The sequence below is a fragment of the Girardinichthys multiradiatus genome, chromosome 20 (assembly GCF_021462225.1).
Source record: "Girardinichthys multiradiatus isolate DD_20200921_A chromosome 20, DD_fGirMul_XY1, whole genome shotgun sequence".
NCBI classification, from domain to species: Eukaryota; Metazoa; Chordata; class Actinopteri; order Cyprinodontiformes; family Goodeidae; genus Girardinichthys; species Girardinichthys multiradiatus.
Genome location: NC_061812.1, coordinates 47,959,188 through 47,976,206, shown reverse-complemented (window position 1 = coordinate 47,976,206; position 17,019 = coordinate 47,959,188). Strand labels below are relative to the sequence as shown.

Genomic DNA, 17,019 nt, shown 5'->3' with positions numbered 1-17,019 from the left:
CTTTATTATTGTTATTATATGATTCGCAGATAAATTTGTTTTCGGTGGTATTTTAATGTTTTCAGGCATTGTTTTTTTAAAGATAATTTTTTAGTGATTTAAACAGTCAGTCAGTCTGCTAATTTTTGTCTCCTCTCATCTACCTCTCGTTTACCGCACCTCTCTGTCACTCTTTTTTCTTTCTGTCACACACAAATATGCACACTCACACACAAACAAATATTTCTTAAAATAGCCTTATATCTCTCACCCCCTCTTACCCCCAGCACCTTCTTAAATTTCTGTCTCTTTCTCTGCTATGTCTCTGCTTCTGGACTTCATAACAGGCAACCCAAAGCACTAACTGAATGAATGAAACATTCTCATTGAATACTTTGTTCTGTACAAAGTTGAATGTACTGACAACAAAATCACACAAAAATTAAAGTGGAAAAAAACACTACAGGCGGATCCAACTTTGATGTAATGTCCTTAAAACAAGTCAAAATGAGGCTCAGTATTGTGTGTGGCCTCCACGTGCCTGTATAACCTCCCTACAACGCCTGGGCATGCTCCTGATGAGATGACGGATGGTATCCAGAGGGATCTCCACCCAGACCTGGACTAAAGCATCCGCCAACTCCTGGACAGTCTGTGGTGCAACGTGACGTTGGTGGATGGAGCGAGACATGATGTCCCAGATGTGCTCAATTGGATTCAGATCTGGGGAATGGGCGGGCCAGTCAATAGCTTCAATGTCTTCATCTTGCAGGAACTGCTGACACACTCCAGCCACATGAGGTCTAGCATTGTCCTGCATTAGGAGGAACCCAGGGCCAACTGCACCAGCATATGGTCTCACAAGGGGTCTGAGGATCTCATCTCGGTACCTAATGTCAGTCAGGCTACCTCTGGCGAACACATGGAGGGCCGTGTGGCCCTCCAAAGAAATGCCACCCCACACCATTGCTGACCCACTGCCAAACCGGTCATGGTGAAGGATGTTGCAGGCAGCAGATCGCTTTCCACGGTGTCTCTAGACTCTGTTATGTCGGTCAAATGTTCTCAGTGTGAACCTGCTTTCATATGTGAAGAGCACAGGACGCTAGTGGTGAATTTGCCAATCCTAATGTTCTCTGGGAAATGCCAAGCGTCCTGCACGGTGTTGGGCTGTGAGCACAACCCCCATTTGTGGACGTCGGGCCCTCATACCATCCTCATGGAGTCGGTTTCTAAGTGTTTGTGCAGACACATGCACATTTTTGGCCTGCTGGAGGTCATTTTGCAGGGCTCTGGCAGTGGTCCTCCTGTTCCTCCTTGCACAAAGGCGGAGGTAGCGGTCCTGCTGCTGGGTTGTTGCCCTCCTACGGCCTCCTCCACATCTCCTGGTGTACTGGCCTGTCTCCTGGTAGCGCCTCCAGGCTCTGGACACTACGCAGACAGACACAGCAAACCTTCTTGCCACAGCTCGCATTGATGTGCCATCCTGGATGAGCTGCACTACCTGAGCCACTTGTGTTGGTTGTAGAGTCCGTCTCATGCTACCACGAGTGTGAAAGCACCACCAACATTCAAAATTGTGAAATTGATTGTCAATCAGTGTTGCTTCCTAAGTTTACAGTTTGATTTCACAGAAGTTTGATTCACTTGGAGTTATATTGTGTTGCTTAAGTGTTCCCTTTATTTTTTTGAGCAGTGTATTATCTCTAGATGCAGAAAAAGCATTTGATAGAGTTAACTGGAAATTCTTGTTTGCAACCTTGACTAAATTTGGTTTTGGAAGCTCTTTTATAAACTGGTTAAAAATATTATACAGTTCCCCAACGGCATGTATCGGGACAAATAACCAAACATCTTCAAGCTTCTCTCTTCAGAGGGGCACCAGGCAGGGATGCCCCCTTTCCCTCTCATTATTTGCAATTTTTATTGAACCACTCGTGGCAGCAATCAGGCAAACTAATGATATTAAAGTCATAAAATGCATGAATATTGAACATAAAATCAGTCTTTATGAAGATGATGTATTACTCTTTCTCCAGCATTCGCAAACCTCTGTCTCTCAGGTAATTGGACTGATAAATTCTTTCTCAGGAATTTTGGATTATTGTACAAATTGGTTGAAATCGACAGTTCTTCCAATTAACTGTTCTTTCCACAATTCCCTTAATACACAACTACAGTCAGTGTATAATACATACTTGGGTATTAATGTTTCTCCCAGATTGGCAGACTTAACAAAATTAAACCACATCCTGCTTTAAAAAAAGTGAAAGATGATCTCGCTAGATGGAAATCTCTACCCATATCATTCATGGGCAGGGTTGCTTCAATAAAAATGACGGTCTTGCCAAAAATCAATTACTTATTCTCAATGATCCCAAATAAACCGTCATCTGACTGGTTTAGATCTCCGGACTCCTCCATCACTAAATTTCTTTGGAAAGATAAACCCCCCCGTGTTAGCTAAATAACTCTGCAAAAGACCAAAGATAAAAGAGGACTAGATCTGCCTAACGTTCATCATTACTTTTTAGCCAACAGGCCACAATACATCTCAAAATGGTTCAAACACAGTCCTCTAGATGAACCCTGGCTAGACGTAGAACAGACATTGTACAATGATATTAAGATTTCAGATCTACCATTTATTAGCTCAAGTATAACGACATGTGTGCTTTAAAGGCCTCAATATCAGCACCTCTCTGACAGCATGGTGGGAATATCTAAAAATGACAGGGTCTTCACTAATCCCATGCAGACGTACACCCATCTGGAACAACCCTGACATCCTACAAAAAAATATGATAAATTTTCCAGATTGGAGGAGTAAAGGAATTTAATACCTGAAACATATATTTGAAGGAATTCAGTTCATCCCATTTAACAGATTAATTACAACATCAACCAATTAAATCTATACTAAAAAATAAATTTAGGCTTAAAAACGTTGGGTTACAAATGCCATCAAGTGTACTAGAGTTCCTAAAACTCAACCCCCCCAAATTAATGTCTAAGATACACAGGACACTGTCTACTATAGATAAATCAATTTTCCTTCCAATTTTGAAATTGGAGGTGGACTTATCCCTTAACTTTGACCAAACATTTTGGTCTCGGATATGTTCCAGAACTTTTAAAATGACTAACACGACCACTCTACAATTAATACAATATAAAATCCTTCATAGAGTATACTATACAGGTCAATTGATGTTCAGGATGGGTTTTGCACCATCTAATACTTGCTTACATTGCACAGGCAATATACCTGACAATTACATCCACGCGCTATGGTTATGTACACCTGTTCAGAGGCTCTGGTGCCTGATATGTGAAGACTTATCAAAATGTCTGAGATGCAATATTTCACATTCCCCCTCAGTTTGCTTGTTGGGCAACTTGATGATGTCACCGTAGAGACAAATTAAGCTCACATGGTTTTCACTGCCTTATTTATTGCTAAGAAAACTATCCTCATGAATTGGAAAAAATAAAAACCTTCTTAATATTAACCAGTACAGAAACCTTCTGTTGGATTATATAAGTGGCGTGGCAGACCCTCTCCCGCACCCATTTTTCTTTTTACATTTTTTTATTAAAACAAATCCTGACCACTTCATACATCTCACTGTACTGGCAACGTAGATTTGGTCCTCGTGCAATGTTGTTTTCCATCAATGGTAAGATTATGATCTTTTCAGCTTCTTAACTTAAACTCAGGGAGCAGACCACCCAGAAACAAGAACTGAACTTGGTAAGGCTGGGACCAACAATGAGAAGAGGACTGTGTCCATGAAGGCTGTGTAACTTAGCGAGTGTATATAACACTTGTTAATATAAGTATATAACCAATTAGATAAAAGCCTTCTCAGTGAACTGACCATTAGAGCTTCATTGTTCAGGTGATTGTACAGATGTTGCCCCCTCTTGTATGTTGGACATGCATTCAAGCATACAAAGATCTTAAATAGCATCCTGATTTCCTTTCTTACATTGATTCTTTAAGCTTTTCCAGAGAATACACACAAAGATGATTGTTCACAGCCTGCAAAGCTAAAACTGCTAAACGCTAATATAAGATGCTGAAGCCAGTTTTTAAAGTCAACTTCTTGTTTTGAAATTATAGTAAAATTCAGTTTTACTGTGAATGCTCTCTGGCGCACAGCGTGCTCTTAATAATTATAACTGAGAGCAATAAATGACAGCTCGAATCTTCCTTAGTAATATTTTGTAAAGGGAAATCAGAATAAATGGAAATCAGTACTAGCATGCTTTTCAAAAATTGGAAATTGGCACAATATTCTGATCAGTGGAAAAAGTGGGAACCTGTTCAGTATTAAACAAGTGGTCATTTTATTGTGATTTTTACTGTATTTTTCAGCAGCAACTTCTTATTCACCCGGATTTCTATACATGTCAATATGAGTTGTATGGTTAAATTATACTTATCTATAGAAACTATTTGATGCACAGCATCAGTACTTCAGATGCATATCTAGAGCAGTAAAGAAACAAAAACGCTTCCTAACATTTACACAGTGAAGCAGCAGATTTTCTTCATTTGTCCTACAGAAACAGCAAAGACAGACAGGAAGAGCAGGAATAGAATCAAAGACTGGAATGTTGGCTAGGATGTTGCCTCTATGGTGCAATTACAGATTCCAGTCCGATGCTGGGAGTAATGGGAAGGACAGGGAAGTTTTGAATAGAAAATGCAGGTTAAGGAAGCAAGTGGGGTAGACGGCATCTCGACTTACCGGTAGGAAGGCATCAGCAGAATCATACTGGGAAACCAGTTCAGGATCTGAGTCTGTTTCCCTCAGGTGTGCGTATGATGGGGTGTCATGGTCTTCCCCATCACCTGAGAGAACTGTAGGAGCTGAAAGTGTTGTTGTGTCCTCTTCTGCCAGTGCAGCATCCTCAGGCAGCTTGTCTACTTGTTTTGACTTCATGGTCAGGTCAGGGTCAGTTCCTGGGGCTCCTGCTTTGCTTAGAGTGGGAATATGGGTCACGTCCAGGTTAACAGAAGGCTCAGTGACAGCTGGTTCCCTGACAGAGACAGATGTGGGCACAGGAGCATCAGGTGAAGCCAGTGTGGGAGGCTCTGCCATGTTCAGAGTATCCTCAGCTTCCTGGGTGTCCCTAGAGGGCGACATTGTCACCACTTTCAGGGTGGAGGAATCTGAGATGATCAGAGGCATCACAGGCTCCTGATCTCCACTAAGACCATCAGACCCAGTGATGGGCAGCAACTCTGCTGCTGCCACAGCCACATTTGGCATGACTGTAGGTTCTTCAGACTTACTTTGAGTGACAATGACGAGCTCAACCGCTGCAGTGTAACTTTGGCTATTGCTAGAAAGGTCTGGGGGCAGAGCTGTGCTGGAAGGCTGAGGGGGCATTGTAAGGTGGCAGGTGTCTGCTTCAGGCCTGGCAGCTGTGCTGTGTGGGCCTGAGGTAGTTAGCTCCCGACTTGTTACCGTAGTGACGGGAACAAGGCTTGTAGTAGTGGCAGTAGATGATGAAGTTGTAGTGAAAAGAGTTGTGGCTGTTGTCATGGTGAGTGTTGTTGCCGCAGCCGCTGTGGTAGCAGAGGTTGAGATGACTTTTCTAGTTTTGGTGGTGGGAGGAGAAGATGTGGGGAGTTTAAACTGAGGAGTGGAGGAGAGGGAAACACATGAGGGGAGGAGGAGACAAATAAAAACTTAAAGAAAAATGGAAAATATAACTCAATATAATTGTGTTAAATGCATGCACAGACATATTAGCAGAAGTAATTTGGAGTCTAACTGGAACTAAAATATGTAGCAAAGGACAATCAAACATTAGTTAGTTGGTTTTACTTGGAAAAGTTGTAGATGTGAAACAATGTGCCCATGGTGTCAAACAAAGAAAAAAATGGTTGTGAATAAATAGATGTTTACAGTTTATGGGCAAGTTCTGAAGTTTCAAAGCATTGAGGTGAAATGTTTTTGGCGCAATGAATGTGATTGTGTTTCACATGAAGTGGCCTGAGGTGCAGGGAGTCAGGCTGCAGCATGTCAGATTGCTCCTTTACTTTTCAGCACACTGTAACTTACATGTTGGTTGTAGATGATCACGCCTTCCTCACACATGGGCTTGTGGGTACAAGAGTGCTGGTGAACGCACCAGTTACAGCCCCATTTGCTCAGCACACAACCACGGCAGCTGCACACAGACATAACAATATGAGAGGCATCAGAGACAGCGAGGACTGCCTTCTGCACACAGGGAGTCCACAACAGGAGATATGGCAAGAAACACTTTAAACACCATCTTATGCAAGAGGAGGTTTGAAAAAAGAAAATAGAGACAAACACCTGGAATTTTATTTTACTTATTCACTACTTAACATTAAGTTTCGTGTGGCTTATTAGAGGTTGGTACCTTCTATGAGAGGGAGCAAAGGCTGGTATGATATTATCTTAATAAGAAAACCCTGTGTAAATATATGTAACACAACAATATTTCCAATCAATCTTTTGTCTTGAGCAGGTTAAGCTCCAGGAGGTTCTAAATGCACCAGTGGACCAGCCAATCCACCTCATGTCTGTTTGCAGACTCATCATTGTTCTGTATCAGACCAATGACAGTGGAGACATCGGAGAGCTTCAGGAGTTTCACAGGTCCACTGAGGTGGAGGTGCAGTCATTTGTGTAATGGTAGAGGAGAAGTGACATAGCACACCCCTGGGGGCGCCAATGCTGATGGTTGTTGTGCAGGAGAAGATGCTTCCCAGCTTCCCCTGCTTCTGCCAATTAGTCAGAAAGCTGTTAATCCACTGATATGTGGAGGCTGACACTGTGAGCTGGGCGGTCAAGGTGGTGCAGGATGAAGTGTAGTCCCAAATTAACTGCATCATCTTCCGACCTGTTCACCTAGTAAGCAAACTGCAGGAGGTCCGGCAAGGGACCTGTGATGTCCTTCAGATGGGTCAGACATGAAAGGATTTCATGACTAGAGAAGTCAGAGCAACAGTCCTGTAGTCAATTAACCCCACGATGATGCGTTTCTTGGGGACCAGGATGATGGTGGAGCATTTGAAACAGGAGAGAACGTCACACAGCTCCAGAGACTTGTTGAAGATCTGAATGACAATGGGGGCCAGTTAGTCAGTGCAGGCTCTCAGGAAGGAGAGGAACATGCCATCAGGTCCTTGAGCTTTCTTGATCATCTGACAGTGAACGAGCCTATTTACATCTTCCTCAGGGATCTTTCTTGCAGGCAGGGGTCTGGCGAGAAGAGGGTGGTTGGTGCAGAAAGAGCTTTTGTGGACTAGTTGATGAGAGGTGAGAACACCTGTTTTTTAAAGTTACAGTAGAAGGTGTTAAGGCTCTCTGTCAGACAAGGGTTCCTCTGTGAGTTGGGTGATGAGCTCCTGTAGTTGCTGATGTCCTGCAGATCGATCTAAACTGATGTCTTGCTGTAGCTTCACTTAGCTGCCCTAACCTCTTTGGTCAGTTTTTTTTCTGGCCTGCTTGTACAGAGCCTGGTCTCCACTGTAAGGAATGCCCTGTAACAAACTACATGAAATCGAGTCATTAAACACCCCGATCTCTGGTCTTCATGTGTACCAAACTGGAACTGAATTAGACTATTCTTTCTGGGTTCTTAACTTGATGCTTGTATGTCTTGTCAGTTGGTTTATTTCAACTCTGTTAAATCGTTATCTTTAGGGCTTTTCTTCAATTCAACTAGCATCATTTGAAACAATTGTGCTTGATAAGACCACTAGTCACATTATAGATTGAGATATTTAAAATAAGAATAAATTATAAATTGTATTTAGGTGGCCTTAGAAGAAAACAAAAATACAAATAAAGCTACAATAATGTCTAAATTGTTCATAAAGGAACTGAAGAAAAGTAGATGCATATATTTTTACAAAGTCATACAGCAGATAAAATAAGGACACATCACCAATATCTTAAAGTTAATATATTTCGAAATGGCTATTGACCTGAAATTCCAGCAAAATGTGGGTAACAACCCATCCAGCCATCACAAACAAAGAATTCAAACCCCAAATATCCACAGATTAAGTTACATGTCATAACATGGAAAAACACAGGGGGATTTATTAAATGCATTAAAAAAAGGGAGGTCCCAAATTCCTGGAAATCTATCAGTAATTTGGAAGAAGTCAAATTAATATCAGCTGGTTCAATGTCAACTGATGGCCAATGAAGAGGTGTGTCATTACCAAGGTGTCACACAAGAAACATTTCATGATGGATAAAACCAGTTTGCTCTCTTAAGATCTTTGCAACCTTATTGCTGCAAAAACACTGATGGTTTTGATTACAGAACAATTTCTAAACTACTTAAGGTTTCAGCTAACACTGTTGAGGCCATAATTCTGAAGTAAAGTGAAAATTATTACAACATGAATCCCAGCCCAGGGCTCCCCACAGGAATTCAGAAAGACAAATGAAAGGAAATATCAGAAAAGTTGTCCAAGAGCCAAGGACCAATTATGGAGAACTTCAGAAACACCTGGAATTAGCAGCTACAACTGTTTAAAGAAAACATAGGCATCAATTAAGTGGATGGGTCCATGAGGGAAGCAATTTTCTTCACTTCCTTTTGAATATTTCTGCTTTGTGTTGCTATGAATTGCTTTGGTGTTGCAAATAAATTAAAAAAAACATAGGTAACGCACTTGCCCACCATGACCTGTATGCATGCGTAACACAAGACTCTATTGCTGAAGAAGAGAAGAAGAAGCAGGTTGAAGCGCATTTAAAGTTTGCTGAACAACCTTTAAACAAGCATGTGTAGCACTGGAAGAATATTGTCAGATCAGATGAGACCAAACTAGAACTCTTGGGAAGCCAGAACACACACCATATTTGGAGGTCAATGGCACTGCATATCTCCCCAAAAACACCATACTAACAGTGTTTGGAGGTGAGAACATCATGGTGTGGGGCTGTTTATCATCATCGACACAGGCAGACTTCTTATAATTATAAGAAGAATGAATGAAAAAATGTACCAAGATAGTCTTGATAAAAATCTGCTGGCAACCAGGATGATGAGAATGAAGCGAGGTTGGATGTTTCAGAAAGACAATGAGCCTAACTCCAGATCCAAAGAAACTCTCAGTTGGCTTCAGAGGAAGAAAATAAAGCTGCTACAATAGAACATGAATCACCTGACCTGAATCCTACAGAACATCAATGGAAAGAACAGCGTGTAGAAAAATAGTCCAAAAGCAAACCTGAGCAATGCATGCAATTCATTTCTCAAAATAGGAGCATCATACAGCTTTAATTACCAACAAAGGAGTTTGTACGAAGTCATAAATACATTTCAGTATGCATGTTCAATAGCTTTTCTCTGTGTTATTCCATGTTTTATCACATTACCAAACTTATGGACATTTATGGTTTGATTTCTTTGAATTTGTGGACTGGAGGGGTTATTAACGACATCTGGTGAGAATATCAGGTCAATTTAGAAATGTATTTACTAACTGATGTGTTCCATACTTATTTACCCACTATATATATTTGTAAAAATCCTACTTCATACTATAGTCTGACCTGGAAAGCCAGGCAGGAAGGCATGCTATTTACACCACACTGGCTAGAGATCAGGATGGCACATCCGAGTACTGGAAAGTTTTATGTAATCACTGGCATTCTTATGTTGGTTTCTACTTTGCCAAGTTACAATTCCTATTAGAAGAGTGAAAAAAAACATGTTCATTTTTGTCTGCTAACTCATGGCCTCAAAACCCCTCATCCTTTGTGTGCATACACTCCATAAAGGAGCAAATTATTTAAATGAATTTAAAAAACAGTCCTCAAGTGGTGCCCAGCAGACACACTACAGGTAAATACAGGTGTAAGGTGCAAATATTAAAATGGAAAAATCTGGCGGTGTTCCAGCTGCTTGAAGCTTTCATATACTGTTTACAGGTTTCCTTCACATTTTCCCATCAAACTGCCATACTGACTCAAAATCCTTCAATTATTTGTAAAATGTCTAACATAAAATCATTATGAAGTAAGCTTGGACGGACAGACGGATATCACATTACATAATTTTTCAGACTGTGTGTATGCTATACAACTGGGAAAACTTATGTCGAATATGGCTGCATATTTTTCACTAAATACATACAAAGAGGTTAATAGTATGAAATACACACTGATGTTCGTAACCACACAGGTAATCCATATACACATAAAATCAAACAAATTAGACAGTAAAATATGTAACACGGAATAAATTGGAATGGCACAGGAAGTATTTACTTACTCCCTGTGCCATTCCAATTTAGTATGTTACATTAAAAGAAGCTGTAAAATAATACAGAAAGCAAAGGAAACAGGTCAACTCTGTGAGTATCTAACAGTAAACCTGTCCAATCCAGTGAAAATCAACATTAGCTGGTTTAATGCTAACTGGTGGCCTATAAAAGGTATCGCCAATACCAAGGTATCAAATCAAAAACGTCACATGATGGATAAAGGCAAATACCTACCTTACTGTTGCAAACATACTGATGGGATTGGTTACAGATATATGCCTAAACTTTTTAATAACCCACTGAGCACCACTAGGGTCTTAATCTGTAAATGGAGAGAACATCTGTCACCGTAAACCTGCCATGACCCGGTGCTCCTCACAAGACGTCTCACAGAGGAGTCAAAGAAAATATTCAAAAGAATTGTCTGAGACCAAAATCCCAGCCTTTAAGATCGCCCTGTAATTAGCAGGCTAGTTTTTCCATGTAAAGTGCTCAAATGCCACAGTCTTCATGCACGCGCACAACACAAGACTCCACTGCTGAAGTAAAAGCATGTTGAAGCTGATTTAGAGTTTCTTGCTGAACATTTAGACAGGTCAAGAAAATACTGGAAAAAAGAAAGCCTGGTCAAATGAAACTCTTTGAATTTATCTTCACACACCATGTTTGAAGGAGGAATGGTTTGAGCCTAAGAACACCATACCAACAGCTTTGTGTGTGGAGCTGTTTGATCTGATATAATGGAGGGATGAACAAAGAAATTTACACGGCCATTTTATGCAAAATCTGAAGATGAAACGAGACTGGATTTTTCAGCAAGACATTGATCCCAAACTCACAGCCAAGGGAACTATGGACTGAATCCAAGGGCCCAGCCAATCACCCCACTTAAATCCAGCTGAATAATCTATAGAAAAACTGAAGATTAGAGTACAGAGAAGAGGCAACCAGAACCATTATGTTTTGAAGAAAGTGTATGTAGAAGAATGGGTCAAAACCTAACCTGAGCAATGCATTGGACTAGTTTCTCCATACATGTGACATGCAGAAGCTGTCATTACCTAAAGGTTTTGTGTAGTATTGAACACATTTTAGTAACATCTTCAGTAGTTACTCCTTGTGCCATTTTCCTTTATTTCACATCATCTAATTATAGTCAAATTTGTATTGATTTCTTTGTGTGGATTACTTGAGCTGATACCAACATCTGAATTTCATGTCAATGGACCTAATAGAAATATGTTTACATTGAAAAATGTTGACATGCTCAATATTAATTAAAAACCACAAAGTCACACAAAAACATGACTAGGTATTGAGACCTTCAGTGAGAAAGACAGAAGAGATGAATGGTTAGCAATAACTTACGGAATGCTCCCAGATTGCTGCTTAACTGCCATACAGTCATAAAAGGTGAAATCCCTTGCTGTCACCATGACGTCCCCGAATCGAACAGACAAGGTGAGAGTGACAAAATCTGGTGGCAGAACACAGAGAAACACAGAGTGAGCAAATCCTGGGAACAACACCTCCAGCCTGACCTCATATCTGAGCAGAGCCACAAAAGCTTTGAAAATATTTGGCCAGGTTTACCAACCCTTATTTCCAGAGTCTATATCAGGGCTATAATGGGAACATATGAAAGAACCTGAGGACCAATCAACAGCAGCCTAATGAAACTCATGTGGATTGTTTTTTTATCGCATCACACAGAGCAGATATAAACACAGCGGGGTCTTAGGCTTAAAGGTTTCCCGACAATCATTTTCCTGCTCCTTATTTAGTAAGCTGTAGATGGGAATTTTAAACCAAATGAATACTGCCAGTAACAAGAAGTTATATTAACATCATAGCCATCGCCGGATCATTCTGAGGTTATTGTTGGGTCAGCTCACATTTTGGCTGCAGTGAGAGAAACAAATATTGAACGAACGAAAATTCTGTCTCAACACTGACTTTTCCATCCATCTACCTATCACTTTTTTCTCCATTCTCTATAATCCTTTATAAAGCTTCAAAGAACTTAGAGAGTGGCAGGGCTCTCCATTTTGAATAGCAAGACCTTTGGTCTTTCTGGGGCATTGTTTTTAGAAAACCGAAGCAGCTGCACTGCACAAGCTCAACCGAAGATTTCCTACAGTTACTTTATATTTAAATTAGCATGGTCACAAGGATGCTTAGAAATAGCAAAACAATTATTTCCAACTTTAACATTTTTTAAAAAGTTTAGATTTAAGCATGACAGGAGCAAACCTTTCAGACTTCAGTCACCAGAGTTGGCATACAATCTACACAGGGGACAGGTGTCCATCTAACGGAGGAGTGGGATAGCTCTCTAGTACAGATTATTCTAATTTTTACTGGCATGCTATGCATCCTTCTATCCCTACCAAAGACTCAGTGTGGAGAAACCTCTCTTAACTTCAAACTGAATAAACCAAGATGAAAGCTTTATTGTAACATTTTGTACATGGTTACATGTTTGGACAACCATACCATTTTTCCTTTAGAAAGGATCTAAATAATATTCATCTTTAAGAATAATTTCTAATATGTGTATATGTATATGTCCTTTGTGAAGGATGTACTATGCAATATTAAAATCCATAAAATCCTAATGCTATTAATCTATGTTGTAGTTTCTTAGATTATTCTGTACCCTGCTGAATGTCTCATCATCATACGAAAACAATCAAATGTCCACAAAGCTGATTAACTGTCCTACAACTCTTTGTTTATGTAATAGTTTTTATTCATTTGTTTTACAATAATTCTCTGTTTTTTTACCTTTTCATGGAATACACACTTGTACAGTGAAGAGGTATTGCTACTATTTCTCCAAACTGTGTACTGTTTTTAATTTTCACCTCATTGATAGCACTGCTGCCTCAGTGTGTTGCTCTCCTAGATGAAACCATTAACTATGCTATTGCTGCTGTTAACTGTCTGTACTCTCTGTCTTCAGCGTTTTGTCAGTCAGTTCTGTGTTCCAGAGATGTAACATCAGGAAAACCCCTGGGCCCGACAGGATCACAGGCAGACTTCTCAAAGTCTGTGCAAACCAACTGTGTGATATTTTTGCAGAACTGTTTAATCTGTCTTTTACTCAGCAGAAGGTTCTGAAGCTCTGGAAGGTATCTATAAATGCACGGGTGGCAAAAAAAGAAATCTTCAAAAGAACAATTTTCAGCCAGTGGCTCTGACCTTTATTGTTGTGAAATGCTTTTGAGATGCAGGTCAAAGCCATTCTGACTGATAAGGTACAGGGCCAGGTTGACCCATTGCAGTTTGCTTACCAGGCACAGAGGGGAATGGAGGATGCTACCATCACACTTTTTAATTATCTGTTCAAGTATCTTGAGGGCACAAAAACCAATGCAAAGCTTTTATTTGTGGATTTTATTTCAGCTTTAACATGATTCGACCACAAATCTCGGTGAAAAAACTCCTGCACCTTTTTAATTTTGATGTTGGTTTGGTGAAATGGATTTTAGCCTTTTTAACATGTAGGCTACAAGCAGCAAGGGCGAATGGTGTCCTATCCTGGAAACAGCTGTCATCCACAGGGTCACCTCAGGGGTGTGTCCTCTCCCCAAGAGTCAAAAGACCTCCTCAAGTTTGCAGATGACGCTGTTATAGTCAGTCTGCTGCAGGATGAAAAGATTCAACATGGACTTGTTCTTGGCTGCTTTGTGAAGAGGTGTAATGAACAATTAGTTTTATATTATCAGTAAAACAACAGACATGGTCATAGACTTCAGGCAAACTCCCCACCCTGATGTACCACCAACAACCAAGGGGTCACTAGTGGAGACTGTGGACAGTACATGGTAACAATTGTGGACACATCTCTTAACTTTGACCAACACACTGGAGCAATTTGTAGGAAGAGCCTGCAAATACTTTATGTTTTAAAATGACTGAATATTTTTAGCACTGATAAAACACTGATGATTGTATTTTACAGCTTTTTTATTGAGTCTGTTTCATCATTTAGTTTTGTTGCTTGGTATGACAGCTTGTCCTGGAAAAATAACAACTGTCTGTTCAGTCTTGTTCACCAGCGCCCCTTGGCAGCTATCTGGAATAGACAGATTGTGAAAAAGGCCAAAACCATCCTAGCCAGCAAAGACCACCCAGTTTTAGAAGAATTTGTTCTCCTTTCTTCAGGTTGAAGGTATAGGTTGCTATACAACTATAAGGTGCAATCTATACAAATATTCGTCTGTACCAAATGCAATAAAAGCTGTTTATCAACTTTGACCAAGCTTGGCACGTTTTAGAATGTTTAACTGTTTATTTATTTTTAAAATCCTTGTTGAGATATTTCATTATTATGGGGAGATTGTGTTGATTATGCTTTGACTGTCTTTGACCTCTGCTGTGCACCAATTTCCCCCTGTGAGACAAAAGAACTGACCTGTATGAACGTGAAACTAAATGTGACTTTATGATTGGATTAGCATTAATTGGACACATGCAGACATAACTAGAAAAGAATTGGACCTGGTTTTTTTGTTAAGTGTCCTAAAATGAAAATTGTTAAAAATATTTCTGTTTGGTTGAACAAACATGACACAAACAGAAATAGTGAGACACATGTGCAGATATAGAGTAGATGAAACAGATTTATGCAAAACTGTGCAGATTAAAATACAGATTAGTTTTCATTGTTTCAGACAACTTCGATAAAAATGGAATGGGTTCGATTAGATTTAACTGTGTTTGTAGCTGTGTCTGCATCAGCAGACATTGCATGCACGCGTACAAAGGTTAATCCCAACACAGCAGGGCTCCAAATCCCTTAGTCACAAAACCAAAAGCTCATACCAGTAATTAAAATCCTTCAGCTGAAGGCTGAAGGAGTGAACACAACAAGCAGTGAACACTGGTGTACAGGGGTTGGACAATGAAACTGAAACACCTGGTTTTAGACCACAATAATTTATTAGTATGGTGTAGGGTCTCCTTTTGCGGCCAATACAGCGTCAATTCGTCTTGGAAATTACATATTAAAGTCCTGCACAGTGGTCAGAAGGATTTTAAGCCATTCTTCTTGCAGGATAGTGGCCAGGTCACTACGTGATACTGGTGGAGGAAAACGTTTCCTGACTCGCTCCTCCAAAACACCCCAAAGTGGCTCAATAATATTTAGATCTGGTGACTGTGCAGGCCATGGGAGATGTTCAACTTCACTTTCATGTTCATCAAACCAATCTTTCACCAGTCTTGCTGTGTTTATTGGTGCATTGTCATCCAGATACACGGCACCGCCTTCAGGATACAATGTTTGAACCATTGGATGCACATGGTCCTCAAGAATGGTTCGGTAGTCCTTGGCAGTGACGCGCCCATCTAGCACAAGTATTGGGCAAATGGAATGCCATGATATGACAGCCCAAACCATCACTGATCCACCCCCATGCTTCACTCTGGGCATGCAACAGTCTGGGTGGTACGCTTCTTTGGGGCTTCTCCACACCGTAACTCTCCCGGATGTGAGGAAAACAGTAAGGGTGGACTCATCAGACAACAATACATGTTTCACATTGTCCGCAGCCCAAGATTTGTGCTCCTTGCACCATTGAAACTGACGTTTGTCATTGGCATGAGTGACCAAAGGTTTGGCTATAGCAGCCCGGCCGTGTATATTGACCCTGTGGAGCTCCCGACGGACAGTTCTGGTGGAAACAGGAGAGTTGAGGTGCACATTTAATTCTGACGTGATTTGGGCAGCCGTGATTTTATGTTTTTTGGGTACAATCTGGGTTAGCACCCGAACATCCCTTTCAGACAGCTTCCTCTTGCGTCCACAGTTAATCCTGTTGGATGTGGTTCTTGGTGGTATGCTGACATTACCCTGGATACTGTGGCTCTTGATACATCACAAAGACTGGTGCAAGACGTGCAACAACAATTTGTCCTCTTTGGAACTCTGGTATCTCACCCATAATGTTGTGTACATTTCAATATTTTGAGCAAAACTGTGCTCTTACCCTGCTAATTGAACCTTCACATTCTGCTCTTACTGGTGCAATGTGCAATCAATGAAGACTGGCTACCTGGCTGGTCCAATTTAGCCATGAAACCTCCCACACTAAAATGACAGGTGTTTCAGTTTCCTTGTCCAACCCCTGTACTGACTCAGGTCAGAGTATAGCGCAATCTCCACTTTAGACCTGCATTTTATCCTTTTTATATCTGAGCAGAATAGGCTTGACTCACCCTGTCCAGGAGTCACCATAGGTATTCTACTGGAGTCTGGAGATTGGCATGTGACTCCAGTTTCAGTGATGGTGGCAGAACTGTGGCTGTCCTGGAAGAAGCAGGAGTAAGACTCGCCTTTTTCCAACATTGGAAGTCCTGGAATAGACAGGGCCACCTAAGGAAAAGCAAACAATGGCACTGTGGCAAACTGCAAGTCGGATGCAAAGTTGAATGGGTGGCTCAGTCAGTCTATATCCATATGTAAATTACAAACAAATGCTGAATATCCAGTCTGGAAGTCACCACCTGTGTTTAACTAAGCAAATACGAGCTTCCCTCTGCAAAATTATGCAGTCCTTAAATTTTTTTTTATCAGATGCAGGAGGAACCTTCTTGTTGACATGCTAGGGGACACATCCTGAAGTTTTAGAAAGATGACAAAAAAGCTGAAGGAGCAGTTTAAACTACTAAAATTAGGTTTAGAAATGTCTGATGCATCAAGAAAATCTAGATGGACAGTGATGAACAGTGAACATGGAGAATCTTTTAGT

At 40.6% G+C, this 17,019-nt stretch overlaps 1 protein-coding gene across 3 annotated transcripts in view; it reads right to left on the bottom strand.

Annotated features, from left to right (window-relative positions):
* Positions 1–17,019, bottom strand: part of plxnb1b (plexin b1b) — a 134,443-nt gene that overhangs the window by 22,367 nt on the left and 95,057 nt on the right. For 2 of the 3 annotated variants that reach the window (XM_047347335.1, XM_047347334.1), the window contains 4 exons: positions 16,487–16,643; positions 11,630–11,738; positions 6,060–6,168; positions 4,737–5,630 (listed from right to left, as the gene is read on the bottom strand). In XM_047347335.1, the coding sequence (XP_047203291.1) occupies positions 4,737–5,630; positions 6,060–6,168; positions 11,630–11,738; positions 16,487–16,643 (1,269 nt within the window). The remainder of the gene's footprint in view (positions 1–4,736; positions 5,631–6,059; positions 6,169–11,629; positions 11,739–16,486; positions 16,644–17,019) is intronic. The other variant, XM_047347336.1, reaches the window with a different exon arrangement.